Source organism: Schistocerca americana, chromosome 4 (genome assembly GCF_021461395.2).
Source record: "Schistocerca americana isolate TAMUIC-IGC-003095 chromosome 4, iqSchAmer2.1, whole genome shotgun sequence".
In the NCBI taxonomy this organism is placed as follows: Eukaryota; Metazoa; Arthropoda; class Insecta; order Orthoptera; family Acrididae; genus Schistocerca; species Schistocerca americana.
This window is the reverse complement of record NC_060122.1, coordinates 594,482,721-594,505,185: the sequence shown is the minus strand read 5'-3', so window position 1 is coordinate 594,505,185 and position 22,465 is coordinate 594,482,721. Positions and strand designations below refer to the sequence as shown.

General features: G+C 42.3%; 1 protein-coding gene across 1 annotated transcript in view; it reads right to left on the bottom strand.

The window, feature by feature from the left end:
* LOC124613639 (putative serine protease K12H4.7) overlaps positions 1-22,143 on the bottom strand; it is a 74,837-nt gene extending 52,694 nt beyond the window's left edge. The window contains exons 1-3 of the mRNA XM_047142354.1: positions 22,129-22,143; positions 11,508-11,729; positions 976-1,157 (exon numbers count right to left, since the gene is read on the bottom strand). Of these exons, the coding sequence (XP_046998310.1) occupies positions 976-1,157; positions 11,508-11,729; positions 22,129-22,131 (407 nt within the window). The 5' untranslated portion in view covers positions 22,132-22,143. The remainder of the gene's footprint in view (positions 1-975; positions 1,158-11,507; positions 11,730-22,128) is intronic.
* Positions 22,144-22,465: the final 322 nt, after the last annotated feature.

The window sequence follows — 22,465 nt, the reverse complement described above, 5'->3', positions numbered from 1 at the left end:
AGGTATCGTGTGGACATACCTGTAGGTTATCTTCATAAGTGTGACGCAAAGAAGGGCATCCGGGCACGGAGTTATATGATGAAATAAAATTTGCCCATTTCTGTACTTGACAGAACAGACGCTAGGGAAAAAGTGGGAAAAAAAATTATACGGCTGAAAAATTTTGGCTTCCTCCGAAGGCAATCCAGAAAGCCAGTATGTACATCCTTCCAATTATTTTCTACCGAGTCATGAAGTTACACTTGTTGGATGTCTACATCCCGTGCTAAGATTGAACGAGGTATAAACAAAGTGAATTTAACTCTCTACTGCTCATTCTCAGCGTCAGTTGACTATCTAATTATCATGGGACAATTCACTCTTTCCACACTGCTATCCATTTTTGAGGTTTAAGATCTCGCCTCAGGAGATTTGTCTTCCACTTCCACTCTTCCAACTTAAAATCTTGTGCCATCGGAATACTTAGTTAGGACCCTTTCTTGGTAATGGGGTTGAAACTGCTGAGTGTCCTGTATACATAACAGTTGGCGTAAATTTCGCTTTGCTGCCAGCCTTGGGCCTCACTTTTGGCACAATCCTGGAAATCCCGCCTGAAAACTTGACATAAAATATTGACGCGTGGCTTAACCTCCATTGAAGAGCTAACAAAGTAGTTAATAATATTTTATTATATAAAACCATCATTAACTTCAGAAAGTCGGTAGATCGAAAAGCCTCCACTGATAATTATCCGGAAAACTGTTCGCTGCTGACATATACACAGTCCGGCTTCAGAGCTGAGGCGACAGCGTGACGGACTGCCATGTAAAGGACTCGGGAGTGCAGAAGGAGGGCCATCAGTCCACTGATACAGACTTTGTCTCGTTACACTTATTCATATTAGTTTGTCCACCACTTCTTATTCTGCCGAATAGACTACGTGTAGTTCTGTCTTCAAGCTACGAATGCTGCACAGTAGAAACGTAGTATACTCACGTCGTGGGCCTACTGGAACCATAGTAGCGGTGTTCCAGTTCGTACATGTAGGCGCCGTGCTGCACAGCCAGGTCGAACATGTAGCCTCCAGCCAGCCACGTGTCGCTGGCTTCAGACTCCCCGCTGATGAAGAGGAAGACGGGGCCTCCAGGGCTGTAGTACTCGCCGTTGCTGTAGTAGAGCTGCAGAAAGCCCCACAAGTGATCACACAGCAGAAAGGCTTTCTAATACGAAAATATACTTCATACCTTATGCCATAGTTGAATAACAACAAGATTTGATTGAAACGCAGCTGGAGGAGACGACATTGTAATTAGAGGAACATAAGTGTGCACAGTTACAATACACGAAAAAAAACTAACTTCGATACTCATTGTTAACATCAAAGAGCCAAAACAGTATTTAGTTGTCAATGCCACGTAATACACAGTGATCAGCCAAAACATTAAGACCATCTACCTGATAGTCGGTATGTCCATCTTTGGCACGGATAACAGCGGCGACTCATCGCAGCGTGGAAGCACTGAGGGCTTACTAGGTCCCTGGCGGGAGTTGACGCCACATCTGCTCATTCAAGATATGTAATTCCCCTAAATTCTGGAGAGAAGGCAGTGAGCTCTGACGCCACGTTCAGTCATATCCCAGATATGTTCGATCGGGTTCAGATCTGGCAAGCTGGGACGCCAGCACATCAATCGGAACTCGCCACTGTGTTCCTCCAACCATTCCATCACACTCTCGGCCTCCTGACGTGGCGCATTATCTTGTTGAAAAATGCCGACATCGGGGAAAATGATCGTCATGTAGGGGTGTACGTGGTCTGCAAACACAGTACGATACTCCTTGGCCGTCATGGTTTTTGGACCGTGGATGCCCACGTGAATGTTCACCAGAGCATAATGGAGTCGCTGCCAGCTAGTGTCCGTACCGTGATATAGGTGTCAAGGAGCTGTTCCCCCGGAAGGCGACGATTTCGCGCACTTCCATCGACATGATAAATAAGATATCGAGATCCACCAGACCTTGCAACTCTCTACCACTGCGCCAACTTCCATTTACTATGATCACGCGCGCATTTCCGTCATAGTTGCCGATATCTTGATGTTAACATTGGCACATGCATGGGTCGTCGGCTGCGGAGGCTCAACGTTAGAAGTGTTCGGTGCACTGTGTGTTCAGACCCATTTGTACACTGCCCAGAATTAATGTATGGTGTTAGTTCCTCCACGGTCGACGTCTGAACGTACTCGTATTTCATCTTGGTTTCGCAACGTGTTGAGGGCAATCACAATAGCACTTCTCGAACAACTGACAAGTCGTGCAGTTTCCGTAATGCTCTTGCCTTGCCTCATTTCCACCACAACCTGATTTTCAGTCAGACTCAGATTGATCGCCCGCATTCCCCATTCTACACACGGATGGCGCGCTCACAGGTACTGCATGCCCCGTGCGTGTGTCTGATTAGCAATCGTTCCTGGACAGGTTTATATCGATAGTACCTCGCTCGTCACAATGTTCTGGCTGATCAGTCTATCGCTGATAACGGTATGTGAAGACATTGCAACTGCGAGTGATAATTTTTTTCCTCTTTCTGTTAATTCGCTTGGTTTCACTGTATATGTATATCTTTGATGGTTTCGAATATTTTTTGTTTTGCTCTGTGGTCACTATGTCACTATGTTTTACTTAATCTTGCTAATTGAGTATACAAAATTTCAACTCATTTTCACATTCTTTGTAATGCTTTTGTTAAATTAACTATGTAAAAAATGTGATACGCAGAACTATTTTCGAACTGTGATGCGAGACAGATATCCGCAGCTGCACTTGAACGGAGAGATTCAATGGGCGAGCAATTACGAATATGGGCAGGTGCGCTGTGTCTAACAGGATAGTACGGTGTCAGATAAAAACACGCGAAAATATACGCTGTGCTCACATTTCTTACAAGGGCTGAACTAGACATCGGCGTGATAGTTACGACAGAAAATACAAGGCTGTTTGAATAGTACAAACTTCACAGAATCTTCAGAATAGCAGTCCAATGGTTCAAATGGCTTTGAGCACTATGGGACTTAACTTCTGAGGTCATCAGTCCCCTAGAACTTAGAACTACTAAAACCTAAATAACCTAAGGACATCACACACATCCATGCCCGAGGCAGGATTCAAACCTGCGACCGTAGCGGTCGCGCGGCTCCAGGCTGTAGTGCCTAGAGCCGCTCGGCCACCTCGGCCGTCAGAATAGCAGTGACAATGCACTCACGACTGATTGTCATTATTATAACCGAGTTGTATAGAGTAATCTACTTTAAAATTCTTATTTTATTTGAAATTTAATGAAATTCCATACGAATTAAAACATTAACTGTTGCCGCGGAAACATTTAAACTACACACACCAAAAAAAGTTTTGCATCTCCCGGTTCCCAGAACTCCTGAAAACAGACGTTGACTGTGGGTATCGTATCACAGACACAGTCCCTTTGACTGTTTAGAGATGTCACTAAACCCGCCCAAAGATTTAAACAACAATGCATGAGCAGCGCCTATTAGACGGAGGGGGTCCGACAGCCGATCAGTTACAATCACTCCACCACGATGGAGGTACACGGCTTGTGTTGTCTGTAGTTCAACCACGCCTAGACGGTCAATACCGCGATTCGATAGCGTCCGCATTGTTACTTTCTGCCAGGAACGGCTCTCAACAAGGAGAGTGTCCACGCGTCTCGGAGAGAACCAAAGCGATGTTGTTCGGACATGGTGGAGATACAGAGGGGGGCGGGGGGGGAATGTCGATGACATGCCTCGCTCAGGCCGCCCAAGAGCTACTACTGCAGTGGATGACCGCTACCTACGCATTATGGCTCGGAGGATCCCTAACAGCAACGTCACCATGTTGAATAACACATTTCGTACAGCCACAAGACGTCGTGTCACGACTCAAACTGTGCGAAATAGGCTGCATGATGCGCAGCTTCACTCCCGACGTCCATGGCGAGGTCTATCTTTGCAACCACGACACCATGCAGTGTGATGCAGATGGGCCCAACAACATGCCGAATGTACCGCTCAGGATTGACATGTGTTCGCTTCACCGAAGAGTGTCGCATATGCCTTCAACGAGACAATCGTCGGAGACATGTTTGGGGGCAACACGCCTTAGACACATTGTCCAGCGAGCGCAGCAAGGTGAAGCTTCCCAACTGTTTTGGGGTGGCATTATGTGGGGCCGACGTACGCCGCTGGTGGTCATGGAAGGCGATGTAACGGCTGTACGATACGTGAATGTCATCCTCCGACCGATAGTGCAACCATATCGGCAGGCTTGCATTAATGCAAGATGACGTGCTACTGGGTATTAGAGGATGACGTGCTACTGGGTATTAGAGGTACCAGTGTGTACAGCAATCTGGACCACCACCTCTGAATGTCTCGCTGTATGGTGGTAAAACATACAATGTGTGATTTTCATGAGCAATAAAAAGGGCGGAAATGGTGTTTATGTTGATCTCTATTCCAATTTTCTGTGTAGGTTCCGGAACTCTTGGAACCGAGGTGATGCATAACTTTATTTGTGTGTGTATTTAACATACGTGGAACTGGTTCGCCAAATTTTGAATTCGTGAAAGTCATGATCATTATAAAAAGAAATAGCCTGACTGTCGCTTCGCAAAAGTGCTTCAAAACTGTGTACTATACGTTAATAAGAGCATCACGTGTGCAAGAAATCTTGTAGTGTTGCATATATGAACTTCGACTTACATGGGAACATTTACATCCAACCAATCTGTGACCAAAGGAATATGGCAGAAGGTAGAGTTACCAGCAGGCGAAACGGCAGAGTTACCGGCAGGCGAATCACGTTCGAATTCGCGACTGGCAGTTAATTAAGTTGCATTACCAACCGACGAGCTGCTGCCGACATCACGCCTCCCTGCCTAAGCAAAGATACGCTGCAACACAGAACTCTCTGTCTGTAAAACCACTTCAGACTGTTTAAACTGTAATTTTCTTTTCTTCGTAATGAACTTCTGGCCACCACTGCACTTTCAAAAATTAATTTTATTTTCAATGAAGAGTGGTCGGAGTTAGTGTTGACACTGTTGATAACACTATCAGCAGTCGAAATTGCATTTTATAACCTACATCTTTCCCTTTTATTTTATGGTGCTTGTTATTGCAAGTGTTTTACGTGTCTTTTGGAGGGGTATGCTTTTATATATGTCTGCGCTATTTCCACTAGGCAAATTTACATATTTGTTTATGGAATGTGGAAAATCGTGTAATACGTAGCATCTGCCGTTAGCTTCCACGCTCCTACCAACAGAAGCCAGGCTACTCGCTTTTCATTGGTGCAAGGCACAAATCGGTGGGGACTTTAAATCTGACAGCTGTCTAACTACGAGTACGATGCTTACATTTTGTAGATCGTCGTATTACAGCATGCCTAGGACCAAGTCTGAGTTTGTTTTTCGTAATTACAACTGAGCAATATTACACAGCCTGTTCCACGATTATTTACGGCGTAATACATATATTTTTGAGTTTGCTATCCAAATTCATATACAATTTATTTCAATAACTTTGGCTGCTGATTTCGGGTTTAAAAATAATTAATATTTATTTCTTTACCTTTACAAATTAAACGTTCAGATAAATTCATGGTCAAAATTTCGCAAAGGAGGTATCTTCGAAACGTTTTCTTCACACATTGCTCAGTTCTGTGACAGGACTGAGTAAAATGATATTTTATGGCTTTTAATGGGGCCTTGTTTTAACGGAACATTTTTTTTTTAATTCTGTCTGGAAAAAATCTGTCAGTCTTCAGACAATAATTTAGAAATTTCGTAGAATATGTATTTCATTTTGGATTGTTTTATTGTTCTTGACGATCAGGGAAGATGAACGGATAGCTCGCAATCAGAAGTAGGGAAATAGAAAGAAGAAACAACGCCTCTTACAGACAGCATAGGTGAAGGATCAGTTATTAAAATAGAACAGGACATCAAAGGAGAAGTTGATGAGAAGGGGGGTACAGACAGCATAGGTGAAGTATCAGTTATTAAAATAGAACAGGACATCAAAGGAGAAGTTGATGAGAAGGGGGGAGTAGAAATCACGTTTGAACTGCTGTTGATGAAAATAGAAGACCGGAAGAAAATGAGGGGGCAGAGTAGGAATAAGTCAGTGAACAGACAGAAAGTGTTAGCAAACAGAGAGAAACTATTAGCAAAGAAGCAAAAGCTCTTACAAAAAGGTCTGTAAATAATAAAAGGAAATGGAAGAAGAGGTAAAAAAGCTAGATAAAAAAATCCAGAGCAAAACCTATAGAAATTTAAAGAGGATTTGGAAGCTGGGTTAAAACAGAATATTTATGAGGTTAAGTTAGAGGTAAATAAAGTTTCTGAGAAATTCAGAGATGAAGTTAAAGAGAAGTTTGAGGAAACAGAATCCAAAATTAATGAAAAAAAGGAAATTGAAAATGGAAAGCAAATGGTACAACATTTGGATAAAGACACTAAAGTCCAAGCTCTTGAGTGTAAACAAGGGAAGACTGAAACGAAAGACAATTCTGAACGAATTTTCCAGGAATATAGCAAAAGACTAAGGCAGAAGTGGAAGGAATTAAAGTGACCACTTCTGGGACCGAGAACAGGGTAGGAAATTGTTTAGGAACGACAATAGTAAATAAAAATTTTACAGCATCATAGCTGGTAGTGGGGATAAGAGATCATATTAGTTTTAACAATATACTTTCTGATCCTAATGGGAATGTGCATCCTCTGTGTTTTACAAACAGTTCGAGAAATCTATTTACTGCAGACTGGGCAAAGATCGATAAACTGAAGAGGGCAAATGCTTGCTTGAAGGAAGAAAATTTTGATTCGCGTGCAGATGCACCAGATAAGTATGAATCTTTGCGGACTTTGTGTCAGAATTTCTGAGAGAGTACTGGTCGAAAGAAACACGTACTGTTGTTATAAAAGCTTTTTAATTCTCCATCGTATGATAGAAGGAACTAGGGAGTGGGAAAGAATATTGTGAAAGATGGATCAGAAAACTGAAACATTTGGATAGCCCATGGATTGAAAGAGACACTGTAGACACACTAATGCGGATGTTGCCTACTAATAAAATATGTGGATTGGTAGGACACAATAGCAATATTAAAAATTTTCTGAATAGCGTTTATTTTATAACGGCAGAAATTCTAAGATATCAGACAAACTGATTGAACCAAATGAATGTGAGATGCATAGGAGGAAGAGTTTGGGAGAATTTTAGGGGTAATAATAGAAGTCATTAAAGAGTGGAAGAGTCCCAAATGGGAAACAAGCCCCTACAACAGTCAGTACCTGTGCTAGGATCGGTCAAACTTGCGGACCTACCAAGGTTACAAGTCGCCATTGTGTAGCAGGAAGCTTAATGGTTTGCAATAATAGCAATATTAATTATGGTGATGGAATATGTGGTACTGAGATCCAGGTGAGTGAAGAGAATATACTTGCGATTAGCTATAAAATCAATGTGGGATCAGTGGGGTCTTGCATGTAAATGATTTCCCAGATTTATGGAGAAGTTAAAGAATATATGAAGCAGCAAGGAGATGGAAGAAATAAGAAAATTGAAGGGATAAAAGTGATGAGGAAGATATTCCTGATTGTAGTGGAGGAAGAGGAAAGAACACAAAGAGATGTATTTCTTTTTTATAAAGGTTTGCAAGAAGGAGATAAGTAATAATATTTTCTGGACCTATTCAAATGTTCCACACATCCTGCAGCCCAGGCAAATTAAGCAAATCGATTGGTTCTTTTGCGTTAGGAGGAGGAGAAAGAGAATAGTGTTTAATGTCCCGTCGACAACGGGATCGTTGGAGACGGAGCACGAGCTCGGATGCGGAAAGCATGGAGAAGGAAAGCGGCAGTGCCCTTCTAAAGGAACCATCCCGGCATTTGCCTTAAGCGGTTAGGGAAATCACGGAAAGTCTAAATCAGAATGGCAGGATGAGAGTTTGATCGCCGTCTTCGCGAATGTGAGTTCAGTGTGCAAAACATTTTTTGCATTAAATGTGGTCTAGGGTTGACATTAGGAAGGTTATAAAAGCACTATTTGTTCGTGGACGGTTCCTGAGAAAACCCCAAAAAGCCACGAGTTTTGGCAGATAGTTGAAATTTTAACCATGTGTTCTTAAGATTGTATTCTCTGGGAACTTCGAAACTTTTTTCAATATAATTGACTGTTACTGAACTCTACAAGTTCAAAGTTACTACACTTATGCAGAAAATCTAAAAAACTTAGCCTTTTTTCGCATAGTGGGATTCTATTATCTAAACACCTCACCATAGCATATGGCTCAGATTTTAACTGTACGTTCCTTAGACATTCATCTACAAACACCTTTTTTCCAGTTTTCGAAATTCTGTATCCATTATCAAGACACATCCTAAAAACCATGATTTTTGGGTACCAAAAGTAACAGTGCACTAAAACTTTTTTCGATACCATTATCCGTTACCGAGATCCAGAGCTTCAAAGTTACCGTACTTGGGCACGTAAAATACACTCCTGGAAATGGAAAAAAGAACACATTGACACCGGTGTGTCAGACCCACCATACTTGCTCCGGACACTGCGAGAGGGCTGTACAAGCAATGATCACACGCACGGCACAGCGGACACACCAGGAACCGCGGTGTTGGCCGTCGAATGGCGCTAGCTGCGCAGCATTTGTGCACCGCCGCCGTCAGTGTCAGCCAGTTTGCCGTGGCATACGGAGCTCCATCGCAGTCTTTAACACTGGTAGCACGCCGCGACAGCGTGGACGTGAACCGTATGTGCAGTTGACGGACTTTGAGCGAGGGCGTATAGTGGGCATGCGGGAGGCCGGGTGGACGTACCGCCGAATTGCTCAACACGTGGGGCGTGAGGTCTCCACAGTACATCGATGTTGTCGCCAGTGGTCCGCGGAAGGTGCACGTGCCCGTCGACCTGGGACCGGACCACAGCGACGCACGGATGCACGCCAAGACCGTAGGATCCTACGCAGTGCCGTAGGGGACCGCACCGCCACTTCCCAGCAAATTAGGGACACTGTTGCTCCTGGGGTATCGGCGAGGACCATTCGCAACCGTCTCCATGAAGCTGGGCTACGGTCCCGCACACCGTTAGGCCGTCTTCCGCTCACGCCCCAACATCGTGCAGCCCGCCTCCAGTGGTGTCGCGACAGGCGTGAATGGAGGGACGAATGGAGACGTGTCGTCTTCAGCGATGAGAGTCGCTTCTGCCTTGGTGCCAATGATGGTCGTATGCGTGTTTGGCGCCGTGCAGGTGAGCGCCACAATCAGGACTGCATACGACCGAGGCACACAGGGCCAACACCCGGCATCATGGTGTGGGGAGCGATCTCCTACACTGGCCGTACACCACTGGTGATCGTCGAGGGGACACTGAATTGTGCACGGTACATCCAAACCGTCATCGAACCCATCGTTCTACCATTCCTAGACCGGCAAGGGAACTTGCTGTTCCAACAGGACAATGCACGTCCGCATGTATCCCGTGCCACCCAACGTGCTCTAGAAGGTGTAAGTCAACTACCCTGGCCAGCAAGATCTCCGGATCTGTCCCCCATTGAGCATGTTTGGGACTGGATGAAGCGTCGTCTCACGCGGTCTGCACGTCCAGCACGAACGCTGGTCCAACTGAGGCGCCAGGTGGAAATGGCATGGCAAGCTGTTCCACAGGACTACATCCAGCATCTCTACGATCGTCTCCATGGGAGAATAGCAGCCTGCATTGCTGCGAAAGGTGGATATACACTGTACTAGTGCCGAAATTGTGCATGCTCTGTTGCCTGTGTCTATGTGCCTGTGGTTCTGTCAGTGTGATCATGTGATGTATCTGACCCCAGGAATGTGTCAATAAAGTTTCCCATTCCTGGGACAATGAATTCACGGTGTTCTTTTTTCAATTTCCAGGAGTGTATATACGTAATGTCCGGTCTCAGACGGTAGTGAACACATGGAAAGGGTCCTAGGATCATAGCAAGGGTTTAGGGTCACCAAACTATGTGTTTAATAAGAATATTTTCAGCAACAAGAGTTTACGATGTGGTTTATCTATACAGCGGACACTTCACTTCTATACAAATATGACCAAAGTAGTACAACAGAGACGAAAAATGGGCTAAAAAGAGACTTGCGTGTCTTACCATGTTTGAAAATACTTAAAATGACTGCCAAAAATTATCTAAAACTGGAAAGACTGCAAATTTAATAAGATGTTTCTAATAATATTTTTGCTCTTTTAAGACACGAACTGCGATCGATGAGGAAAGTATCCACAAAAAATGTATAGCAAACGATTTTCTGTAACCTTTTATGCTTACTTTCTTGTTGTTTATTTGTGTCAAAGTATAGAAATGTGTCGAAGTATATAAATAAACTCAAAGCCTTACTGATCTACAGAACTCGTTTTAGCACATCCTTGTGCAGCGGTCAAACAACGGTTTAAATCCTCATTCCGTCTTCCTCTTCAAAAATTTTGACATGCAAACATATTCGCAGCCTTTTTAACACAGAACATTCTAAAACCTTTTACCCAGTCTCCAGTGTTTCCTTGTTGTTAAGTCTTCGTACTTTCATCTCCCTCTCACTGTCAGTATATATATATATATATATATATATATATATATATATATACTGACAGTGAGAGGGATATATATATATATATATATATATATATATATATATATATATCCTTAGGCTAGTTAGGTTTAAGTAGTTCTAAGTTTCAGGGGACTGATTACCTCAGATGTTAAGCCCCATTGTGCATTTGAACCATTTGAAGGGGGGAATGAGGACTGAAACAGCTGCTTCCCCACTTTTGTGTCACAGTCCTTTAAAGAGAAACATATTCGTCTGTTTTGTGCTCCGACAGGATCATTGCTGGTAGTATATTTTTTGACGGCATTTGCAGATTCATGAGAAAATCGGTACAACGCTCGTTAATGTTTGCGTTCAAATTTTCTCACAAATATCTGATAAATGTGCTAAATTTGAAAAGTGCAAGGCAGTTGGTTTCGGCTACTGTGGGTTTAACACTTGCAGTGGGTCTTTCATTCTAGGCTCCTTCGTTGTATCACGCCTTATTACTCTTTACTAGTTTCCACGAGAGCAGTTTATTTACACACACATATTTGAAACAGTTTTCCTAAGCCCAATTTTGATGCAGCAGAAGTTAGCACATAGTGGTATAAAGCAGGCCCAAGAGGAAATACGGTTTTATGTTACTGGCATATAACGACGGAGTCCGGCGTGAGAAACCCACTAGGTGGTGTTTACAACGCAGTAGCAAGTTCGAGCCGCCTTAGCTTCCAGTTTCCGCATATTTCTCGGTTCCTTTCGGGAAATTAACAGGTTTTGTAGCACTGTAATCGTCTTCTCAAGAGCTTTCGAATGCCGTTAAGACGCCAAACAGGAATAGATTGCGCTGCGTTTCCGTGGTGTCCTTCTCATCCGATTTACGTACCTGATTCCAGGTTGCAGTGTTGGTAGAATCGAAGTGGTCCAAGACTTGCTCGAACCACAGCTGTTCGATGCCAGCTCTGGAGGTGACTTGTGGGGGACGGAGCTTCCTGCGCATCCAATCAAACGTGGGGCGGCGTCGTGGGCGGCTGTCCGTGGGGGCGGCGATGCACAACGCCAGCAGTGTCGCCAGGGCGACCACAAGTAGCAGCACTCTGCCCATCATCTGCAGGCAAACAAGTATCTCAGTACAGCTAATGACTGTGGCTCCTGGAAATGCTAGGTGGGAGGGTTCGGTAAGGTCTTTGGGCTGGAGGATGTTGTACGGAAGATATTGGATTTGTTGTTGTTGTTGTGGTCTTCAGTCCTGAGACTGGTTTGATGCAGCTCTCCATGCAACTCCATCCTGTGCAAGCTTCTTCGTCTCCCCGTACCTACTGCAGCCCACATCCTTTTGAATCTGCTTAGTGTATTCATCTTTTGGTTTCCCTCTACGATTTCTACCATCCACGCTGCTTGCTCGATGTACAGATTGAATAGCATCGGGGAGAGGCTACAACCCTGTCTCACTCTCTTCCCAACCACTGCTTCCCTTTCATGTCACTCGACTCTTATAACTGCCATCTGGTTTCTGTACAAATTATAAATATCCTTTCGCTCCCTGTATTTTACCCCCGCCATCTTCAGAATTTGAATGAGAGTATTCCAGTCAACATTGTCAAAAGCTTTCTCTAAGTCTACAAATGCTAGAAACGTAAGTTTGCCTTTCCTTAATCTTTCGTCTAAGATAAGTCGTAGGGTCATTATTGCCTCACGTGTTTCAACATTTCTACGAAATCCAAACTGATCTTCCCCGAGGTCGGCTTCTACCAGTTTTTCCATTCGTCTGTAACAGAATTCGCGTTAGTATTTTGCAGCTGTGACTTATTAAACTGATAGTTCGCTAATTTTCACATCTGTCAACACCTGCTTTCTTTGGGATTGGAATTATTATATTCTTCTTGAAGTCTGGGGGAATTTCGCCTGTCTCATACATCTTGCTCACCAGATGGTAAAGTTTTGTGAGGACTGGCTCTCCCAAGGCTGTAAGTAGTTCTAATGTCTACTCCCGGGGCCTTGTTTCGACTTACGTCTTTCAGTGCTCTGTCAAACTCTTGGATTATATATGGTAAAAAAGTGATGGAAGATATTTGAGTATCTAGGGTTCATTAGAGGTGTCTGGTGGAGCGGAGGGGGTGGGGGTGGGGGACTGTAATAACTGGAACTAGACAGGGAAAGAATAGGTGAGAGGCTTCTTTGAGGTGGGACATGTGTCTTATGACTGTTATGAAGTGCATATCAATGAGAAGATTACATGGTGTGGCAGCACGAGCAAAATTGTCGTTGGGGAGGGCTAGGAAGTGTTTGGAAGTGAATAGAAGGTGATATGAAGTGATAGTGTTGCCGCAGTTATTTAGTGTTCTTCGGCATGGGAAATACAATAGGGTGTGTGGGAAACATGAGGTAGGCGAAGGCATTCTAGGTATTTGAGGAGGAGTGGGAATATTATGGATTGTTGGAGGTTATGGGCTGGAGAAGGCAATGGAATATAAAAGGTGAAAGACTGAGGTGGAATGCGTGAGGTTTAAGGACTTAGAGATAGAGATAAGACTTAAGGACCAGACGTCTGTGCTCCATTTACATAGACGAGGACGGGTCAGAAGAGAATGGTGTAGTTTGATGCTCATGGGGATTAGTCCCCACGTTCGGTCCCTTAGTAATAATAGCCTGCTGTGAGCTTTTCTTTGCTATGATTAACAGGCTCAAATTACAGGTTAATTTTTAATTGAGACTTAGTCCGAGGTAATTTAGTAGTTGGAATAAATGGTTTTCAGTTGTATGGCAGAAGTCACCAGGACAGAAATTTCCGACTTTTTCTGTCGGTTCGCATGCGACAGCATGCACTACCTAATATTTTCCAAAACGCAGTGGATAAAAACGGGATTTTTGTGGGACTCATACCTCTAGTTCTGTTTGTTATAGAAAGGTATGTTCATGTGTTTTGTTCAGCCCTTCGGATAGGGACCATTTGTCACTACAGTGTGGTTAGTAGTGTAGACTGGAAAAGCTGTGTAATGAACTATAACTGCAGTAGCTTCCTATTTCAGTTATAACTCTTTCAACAACTTTTGACGGTTTAAAATATGTTTCATTTGTATTCTGAAATAATCTAACACAGCATCTGACCACTTCTAAAGCGCCATGTGCAGTGGTTTAAAATTTTGACTTAAAACGTCGTAGATGAATTCTCCTTATTAAGGTCAATAAGATGTAAAAAGTTTGTGTATCACAGGTCTACTACATGGCATTTGAAGTTCTCTCCTCATAAAGTGAGCAAAGTCTAATGTATATTTCTGCTTCTTTTTCACTTCCTACTTTTACACTGAATCAGTGAGTGTAAGTGTATTGTTAGTTATAAAACAAATCTTTGATCATACAAGACGACTGAGTACAATCCTAATTATTTTCCATGAATTGTTAATATAACTGATCGTTGAGTTTCGTCACTGTCCACAACGAAAACACCGTCACAGTGCGAACAGCAAACTGGATGTACAACATTTTGTATTTGTTATTTTTGTGGGTTGCCTAATCATGGAAAAGTCGCAGAACAGTAAGGGATGTTGAAATCTAAGTCAGGAAAGGTTAACAGTTATTTATTTGTTCTAATGATTGTCATAAATCACAGTAAAATGAATAGAGAGGAAAGGTGTTTACAGTTCAAATCAAATTACAAAATTTCTCTAACATTGAAGCGAGGTGTCAAAAAGTGTTGAAGACTGTATGGAGGAACACAAGCTCTGCTGATCTGGGCAGCTGACGAAATCAGAGTTAATGATACATCACGATGCCACACATTATAACAAAGTTAAGCAACATATGTTTTGTGCCAAAGTAAGCAAGTAACGAGCTGCCCAATTTGTAGATCACACTACCAGAGCTTGCGATACTTCCATTTTTCAAAATTAAGTAGCGTGCACCAATCAACACCATACAGCAGCCGTGGATGATTCCCTCTGAACGATGGCCCAGAGACGAATGGTCAGAATCTACGTTCAAAGTCCTCCACTCTCTGCTTTAAAAAAACTGTAGGACGGGAATGACTCAAGGCTTTTGACAATGTGACGGATGAGAATATCGCTTATTTCATGAAAAAATGGGGGCACACAGCAGAAACTTCCAAGAGTTCTTAATTCGATTGTTTAACCAAAATTTTAGAGCTAAAGGAACGGTCATTCTCACGTCGGCTGAGAGGTACTGCGGCAGCACGGTCCCTGATGTCTGTACAGAAAAGGCAAAAATATTTAACTCAGTTACTCTCTAGTGATGGCTGTGGCTACATGGCACCCCTTCCCCGTGGCTACGCTAGGGCAGTAACTCTGCCCACAACAGCATGAAGCAGGCAGCCGCCTCACTTCCTGGAAAACTACCTGTCTCTCTAGGGACGCGCCTCTCCTAATGAGATTCACCGACTGCCATCTGATGACAGCGGAATCCTGAAACCACACTAGCAGTGCATCATGACAGTGCGATAAACGCGAAGCTTTTCTCCCAAGCATAAATGTCCAGTACTCACAAAATGACAACCATGAAATAGTGGTAGAGTATGAAACAGTATCAGATACTGATATGTGACAGTTATGTCACATTCTGATAGCTACATTGCTGCGTGACTTTAACTAAGGCATTTAAGTTGTTGAATATATCCTCTAGTTCATCAGCATCTTTTAGAGACCTTCAGTAAATGCAGTATATGACGATACCAATTAAAAGTGCATGAGAGATGAGTGCAGTACTTCACCATCTGGGTAGAAAAAGACTATCAACTGACAGTCAGATAACTGTGTTACCAGATGAAACTCCAGTATTTCGAGTCATTCTTCTGTTAACTACGGCTTTTATGGTACAAAAGGAGTTCAATAGTGCCGTGTAAACTACTGAAAATATTTTGCACCACAGTCAAAACTTGAATTTTTTTTCTGAATTCTCTTCCTAAATACTCTTTTCATCATAGGGAATTACTTGCACAGCCACCCGTTTGATGGTTGTTCTAAGTAAATAGCATTGTCAGTGCATTTCCGTACTGCACGCTATATTTCCAGGACTGGACAATGTGTACACAGTTCACTGCATCGACATGCCCTGAGAAGCTGTTACCAACCTACCATAGGTGTCGCGGCACTTTACAGCAAGAACGATTGTAAGGCATGGGATGTTTACTGTCGGTTCGGTGCACTTAATAGTGCCATCATTCAAACATTCAACAGACGTGGTGAGGAGCAAAACAATGCAAGATCCGTTATTTTCAAATTATGTACGGTAGGAACACCAATTATTGTACCTGTGGTCTAGAGGTACCGTCCTTGACTAGTAGTCAAAACGCCCTTGTTTCCCACTTCTAACCTTGCCACTGATTAAACTTTGACTAAAAGTCATCTGCAATGACGGCCAAAGACTTCGAACGTAAGAAGTGACTCATTCTGCCAACCGTGTTGTCAAAGTTGTGGAGGAGCAGAGAGACGTTTATGGCAGTCTCTTGCTCTTAGGGTGGGAAACTGCCCGTAAACGGCGGAAGAATCGACAATGACCAACGGCATGAGAATGCAGAAGACAATGGAAACCTAGCAATAAAGACATATAATATCTAACCATGGGGCATGTGGCCGTAATTTAAAAAAAATGTCTTGATGATCTCTCCATTGGTAAAAAGATTCTGGACTAGTACCCCATTCGGATGTCCAGGAGGAGTTGACAAGGAGGAGTTGACTATGAGAAAAAAGTTGAATAACCAACGAAGGATAACGTTCTACAAGTCAGGGGATGGATTATTAGAAGCTTTAACATGGTAGGGAAGCTATAAAATGGGGAAAGGGGAGTTCTAAGGCTCAGTCTAAATATGATGGTAGGGAGGGGCGGGGGTGTGGGCAGGTGGGTGGGGGGTTTGAAGGTAGTTCAGCGAACTGAAATGGAACGAAGACGAGAATTTCTGGTCATACGGGAATAGGGTAATATCAACAGCAGCAGAAAACCGCATAAAGGAAGTAGGATTTGTCATGAATAGGATGGTTGGAGAGAGGGAGGGAGGGAGAGAGAGAGAGAGAGAGAGAGAGAGAGAGAGAGAGAGAGAGAGACTTACGGTGAACAGTTCAGTGGTAGCATCATTCTCATCAGAACCGACAGCAAACCAACACCGACAACAATAGTGTTCAGGTATACATTCCGACGTCGCAAGTAGAAGCTGAGGAGATAAAGTATGGAAGGATATGAAACGGCTAATTCAGTGCGTAAAAAGCGCTATGAAAATCGAATAATCATGGGGGACTAGAATGCGGCTTCAGGGGAAGGTGCAGAAGAAAAGGTTGCGGGAGAACATGCGCTTGGTAGTAAAAATGAGAGAGGAGAAAGAGTAATTGAGTTCTGCAATGAATTTAAGCTAGTAATAACGAATAAACGATTCAGGAATCACAATAGGAGGGAAAGGCAATGAAAAGGACGAGAGATAGGGAGAAAGTTCAGGTAGATTACATCATGGTCACGCAGAGATTCCGAATCAGATGCTGCACTAGAAGGCGTACTCAGGAGCAGATACAGATCCATATTACAATTTAGAAATAAAGAAGAGTCAGTGCGCAAAGAAACTGGATATATAGGTATTAAGGAATCTTCATGCCTGAAATTCTCTGAGGCTATCGATAGTGTGATATTGACTAGTTCAGTAAGCAATTCAGTCGAAGAGGAGTGGACATCTCTAAAGATCAATCAGACAAGCTGGAAAGAAAAGCATAGGCACAAGAGTGCAGCTGTGAGGAAAACAAAGGTAACAGAAGAAATACTTCAGCTGATCCGTGAAAGGAAGAGGCACAAAAATGTTCAGAGAAATTCAGGAATGTAGGAATACAAGTCACATAGGAATGGAATAAATGGGAAGTGAAGGTGAGCTAAGGTGAAAAGGCTGCATTAAAATTGTGAAGAAATCGAAAAAGAACTGACTCGGAAGGACTGTCCAGCATATAGAAAAGTCAAAACGGCCTTCGCTGAAATTAAAAGCAAGGGCGATAACATTAGAATGCAAAGAGAAATCGACTGTTAAACGCAGAGAAGAGAGTGGATAGGTGGAAAGAGTACACTGACGGCGTCTATGATTCGGGAGTCGATAGGGAAGTATTAGACAGGGAAGTATTAGAATCAGAAGTCAACAATTTTGGATGAATTAAGATCAAACATGGCAGAAGAGACTGATGTATTCCATCAGAATTTCTAAAATCATTGTAGGAGGTGGTAACAAAATGGCTATTCGCGATGATGTGTAGAATGTATAAGGCTGGCGATATATCAGACTTTCGGAAAACATCATACACACAATTTCGAAGATAGTAAGAGCCGACAAGTGAGAGAATTATCGCACCATCAACTTAACAGCTCATGTGATGAAGTTTGATGACAAGAATATTATTCACAGGAGCGGGAAAGAAGATTGAGGATCTGTTAGCTTACAATCAGTTTGGTTTTAGGAAAGATAAAGGCACCATAGAGGCAGTTCAAAGTTGCTGGTATTAATGGAAGCACGACTGAAGGAAGATTTAGATATGTTCATAGAATTTGTCGAGCTCGAAAAAGCGTTCGACAGCTTAAAATAGTGCACGATGTTCAAATTCTGAGAAAAGTAGGGTTAAGCTATATGGAAAGAAGGGTGATATACAATATGTACAAAAACCAAGAGTGAATAATAAGAATGGAAGACCAAGAACTAAGTGCTCTGATTAGAAAGGGTGCAGTCCATCGCCCTTACTGATGAATCTATACTTTCGAAGAAACAGTGACGGAAATAAAAGAAAGGTTTAAGAATGGGGTTAAAAGTGGAAGTGAATAGATATCAATGACAAGATTCGCTGATAATATTTCTATCCTAGGTGAAACTGAAGAATAATTACTGAATCTGTTGAATGGAATAAAGTGAAATGACTACAGAATATGGATTGAAACTAAATCGAAACCCGAAAGTAATGAGAAGTAGCAGAAATGAGAATGCCGAATGACTTAACATCAGAACTGGTGATCACAAAACAGACAGAGTTAAGGAATAATCCTGCCTAGGCAGCAAAATAACCCATGTCGAAAGGAGCAAGGAAGAATGGTTCAAATGGCTCTGAGCACTATGGGACTTAACATCTGTGGTCATCAGTCCCCTAGAACTTAGAACTACTTAAACCTAACTAACCTAAGGACATCACACACATCCATGCCCGAGGCAGGATTCGAACCTGCGACCGTAGCAGTCGCGCGGTTCCGGAGTGCGCGCCTAGAACCGCTAGACCACCGCGGCCGGCGAGCAAGGAGAAAATCAAAAGCAGATGGCAATGACAAGAAACGCTTTCCTAGTCAAGAGAAATCTACTATCAGGTTACCTTCCATTCAGAAGGCTGTTGCACGCAGTGAATGTTATATTGACTTGTAGATAATAGGTTTCAGCTAATAGATTTCAGCCATCAGTCGTCCTTTTTAAATTTTGTTGGCAGATCTAGATTTCAGGTCGAAACTAGCCATTCTTAATGCTAAGAATACAAGAGGTACATAGTTAGATGATATCATAAAAAAGTTGCCATTAATGGCTTAACTCATCTGGTTTGTCATTTCTGATCACTGCACGTAATGCCTGTTGGTCGGGTTTCGTCCACAGTTCATTGAATGCTACTGTTTGCGGAAGGAGGGCTGTATGGAGAACACATCGGTTGGTTACATGGCGCCATCTATGTGAACTACGTATAAACCTCAAGGGAAGTAAACCACTTCAAGTTTAATTACTTAAAATGAAACATAAGTAAAATTCTTACATTATCATCCGACTTATTTCATATTCATCATCAAGTAATAAAATTTCCATGTTCACTCCTTGTGAATCCATTATTAGTGTTAAAACATTTAAATTACGTCAGGTAGGTAAAACTTTTTTAAATTTTTAAAAGCTTTTTTTTTTGAGGCCAGCACTGTGTTTTACAGGTACAAGAAACTCAGGATAAAGCTGGCGGTCACCATCCAGCTTATAGCATTTAACAAAATGTGCATTTCTAAAAAGCTCACGACGAGGTATGTACAGCCACAGTTAAATAACAAGAATACAAACAGTCGAATGGCACGCTGTAGGAGGAAATGTGAAGTAGTTATAATGAAAAGTGAGATCAGGGCTCTGTTCGTGAAAAAACAAGTGATCTGTGACAGTTTATATCGATTACATTTTGAACTCGCTTGTGTACTTTCACCTTTAATTTTCGATTCAGTGCTGCATAGTCAAGATCCAAGAATGACAGCGATGGAGCAACAGGGTACAGAATGTAACGTATCGGCAGACTTTCATTTCACAGACTGACACTTTTTAACAGACTGCCTTTATTATGATTAATGTTTTTTTCACATTCTTGTTGTTTCACGGTAACTTACTATTAATGTATTAAGTCACATTCTTTCATTTCTGTTTCCTTGAATCTAATCACAGATAAGTCCGCCGACGTGCAGGTGGTTCAAAACGCGTTCTAAGTCATTTATTACGAGATGATATTGCAGTATCCTTGGCTTAATCAGACAACACATTTCCTTTAACTTGTGAGTTTGCTGTGTGTCTCAGATGCGTATTTCCTATATCTACATCTACATCCATACTCCGGAAGCCACCTGACGGTGTGTGGCGGAGGGTACCTTGAGTACCTCTATCGGTTCTCCCTTCTATTCCAGTCTCGTATTGTTCATGTAAAGAAGGATTGTCGGTATGCTTCTGTGTGGGCTCTAATCTCTCTGATTTTATCCTCATGGTCTCTTCGCGAGATATACGTAGGAGGGAGCAATTAACTGCTTGACTATTCGGTGAAGGTATGTTCTCGAAACTTTAACAAAAGCCCGTACCGAGCTATTGAGCGTCTCTTCTGCAGTCTTCCACTGGAGTTTATCTATCATCTCCGTAACGCTTTCGCGATTACTAAATGATCCTGTAACGAAGAGCGCTGCTCTCCGTTGGATCTTCTCTATCTCTTCTATCAACCCTATCTGGTACGGATCACACACTGCTGAGCAGTATTGAAGCAGTGGGCGAACAAGCGTACTGTAACCTACTTCCTTTGCTTTCGGATTTCATTTCCTTAGGATTCTTTCAATGAATCTCAGTCTAGCATCTGCTTTACCGACGATCAACTTTATATGATCATTCCATTTTAAATCACTCCTAATGCGTACTCCCAGATAATTTATGGAATTAACTACTTCCAGTTGCTGACCTGCTATTTTGTAGCTAAATGATGAGGGATCTATCTTTCTATGTATTCGCAGCACATTATATATATGCCTAAGATATATTATTTCTTCTGAAAAGAACAGTTTCCTTGTGACCTGTTAGTTTTTTCAAAAGACGGTAGAAATTCGCCTGTAAATTCCACGTAATTAGGTTTACAGTTAGGTTTAACAGCCTACACCGATTACAGCTGATACTGCTGTAACTGAATTAGATAGACCCACGTCACTTCGCACAACAGATTCGTAGCTCCTACGAGGTCATGCAGACAGATTTGCTGTGGAACTCACTCATCAATTGTTATGGATTGAATACTCTCAGAAACTTGCTTACTGGTAGAACAGGGTACAACGTTATTAACAAGGCGCATCATCAGAATCGGAAGTGGCGTGTAACGCTCCTCACGATGTATGACAGAACCAGTAATGTCCACAATGTACAGCACTAACATAACAGGCTGCCTTTTTACATGTGTGACCCAGTTTGCAGGTGACACAGTCGTATACGCGGTGGTCAAGTCACTAGAAATGAAACTAGAGGTAACATACAGAAAGACTGATAGATGGTGACCGCTTGACGCGAATACTGGCGCCTGACCGTCTATGTACATAAATGTAACAATAAATTTTAAACTGGATGGCACTCAAAATGGCCACAGTAGCTATCGATTTGGCATAAGGATATAGAATTCCTGTCTAACACACACTTCCAGTCACGTAACTGTTAGACCAGACGTTCCCGATCTCACAATTCTCTAACTAGATATTTAGAACCAATATCTAAAAAGTATCAACGACTCTTCTGTTACCTGTCAAAAAGCTCCCATGTTTAGCAGTCCGTACTACAATTACCGAGATAATCTTAGCCGTCTTTGCCGTTACGTTGATATCGTAAAATTTTGTGCTTTTGAAATGAATATTACTTGCCACATTCTCACTGCGTAATATTCTGTTGTGTAACATTTTTCACAAATCCGTCATTGGAAAATGCCAATGAATGTTGGTGTACTTTAGTTCCATGATGAGAGAAATAAAGCTAAGGACAAGACAAGTGATGGGGTTTATCAGTAAGCTTTTAGCGCCTTGTGAGCATTTAGCACCTCATGACACACTTGGTTCGTGTTCGAAGAAATGTCTTCCATGCAAAGGAAGTAATGAAACATTTTTTCTCATTTGTCAGGAAGTGAGCATTAAGCGGGGGCGTTGCAAACTACCGCTACTCTCACAAATACGTTAACTAAAATAGTTTATTGTAACTGAATGAGTTACTGAAAAATTAAAACAGAATATGTTAGTAAAATTCTACTTACCATTAGGTTTGTAACTAGTCTCACCTTACGGTTCTCATCGCCAGAACATATATATATAGTCAAAAGGCTTATCAGAAAATCTTGAAGAACTATAAGATATCATTTATATCGACCCATTCAGCTGAAGGACAGTCGTTATCTCAAAAGTGGCGCTATTTATTCGTTCATTAACCAAGATTATGAAAGTTCAGAGGCAAAGGTATACATCGCCTCCATCCTCCCATCACAACCTACTGCATGCAAATATGGCATAGTGCTTCAGATATTCTTTGCTTAGTCCAAGTTAGATGTAATGGGAATTTGTGAACTGCGGTGACAGAAAGAACAGGACTTCTGG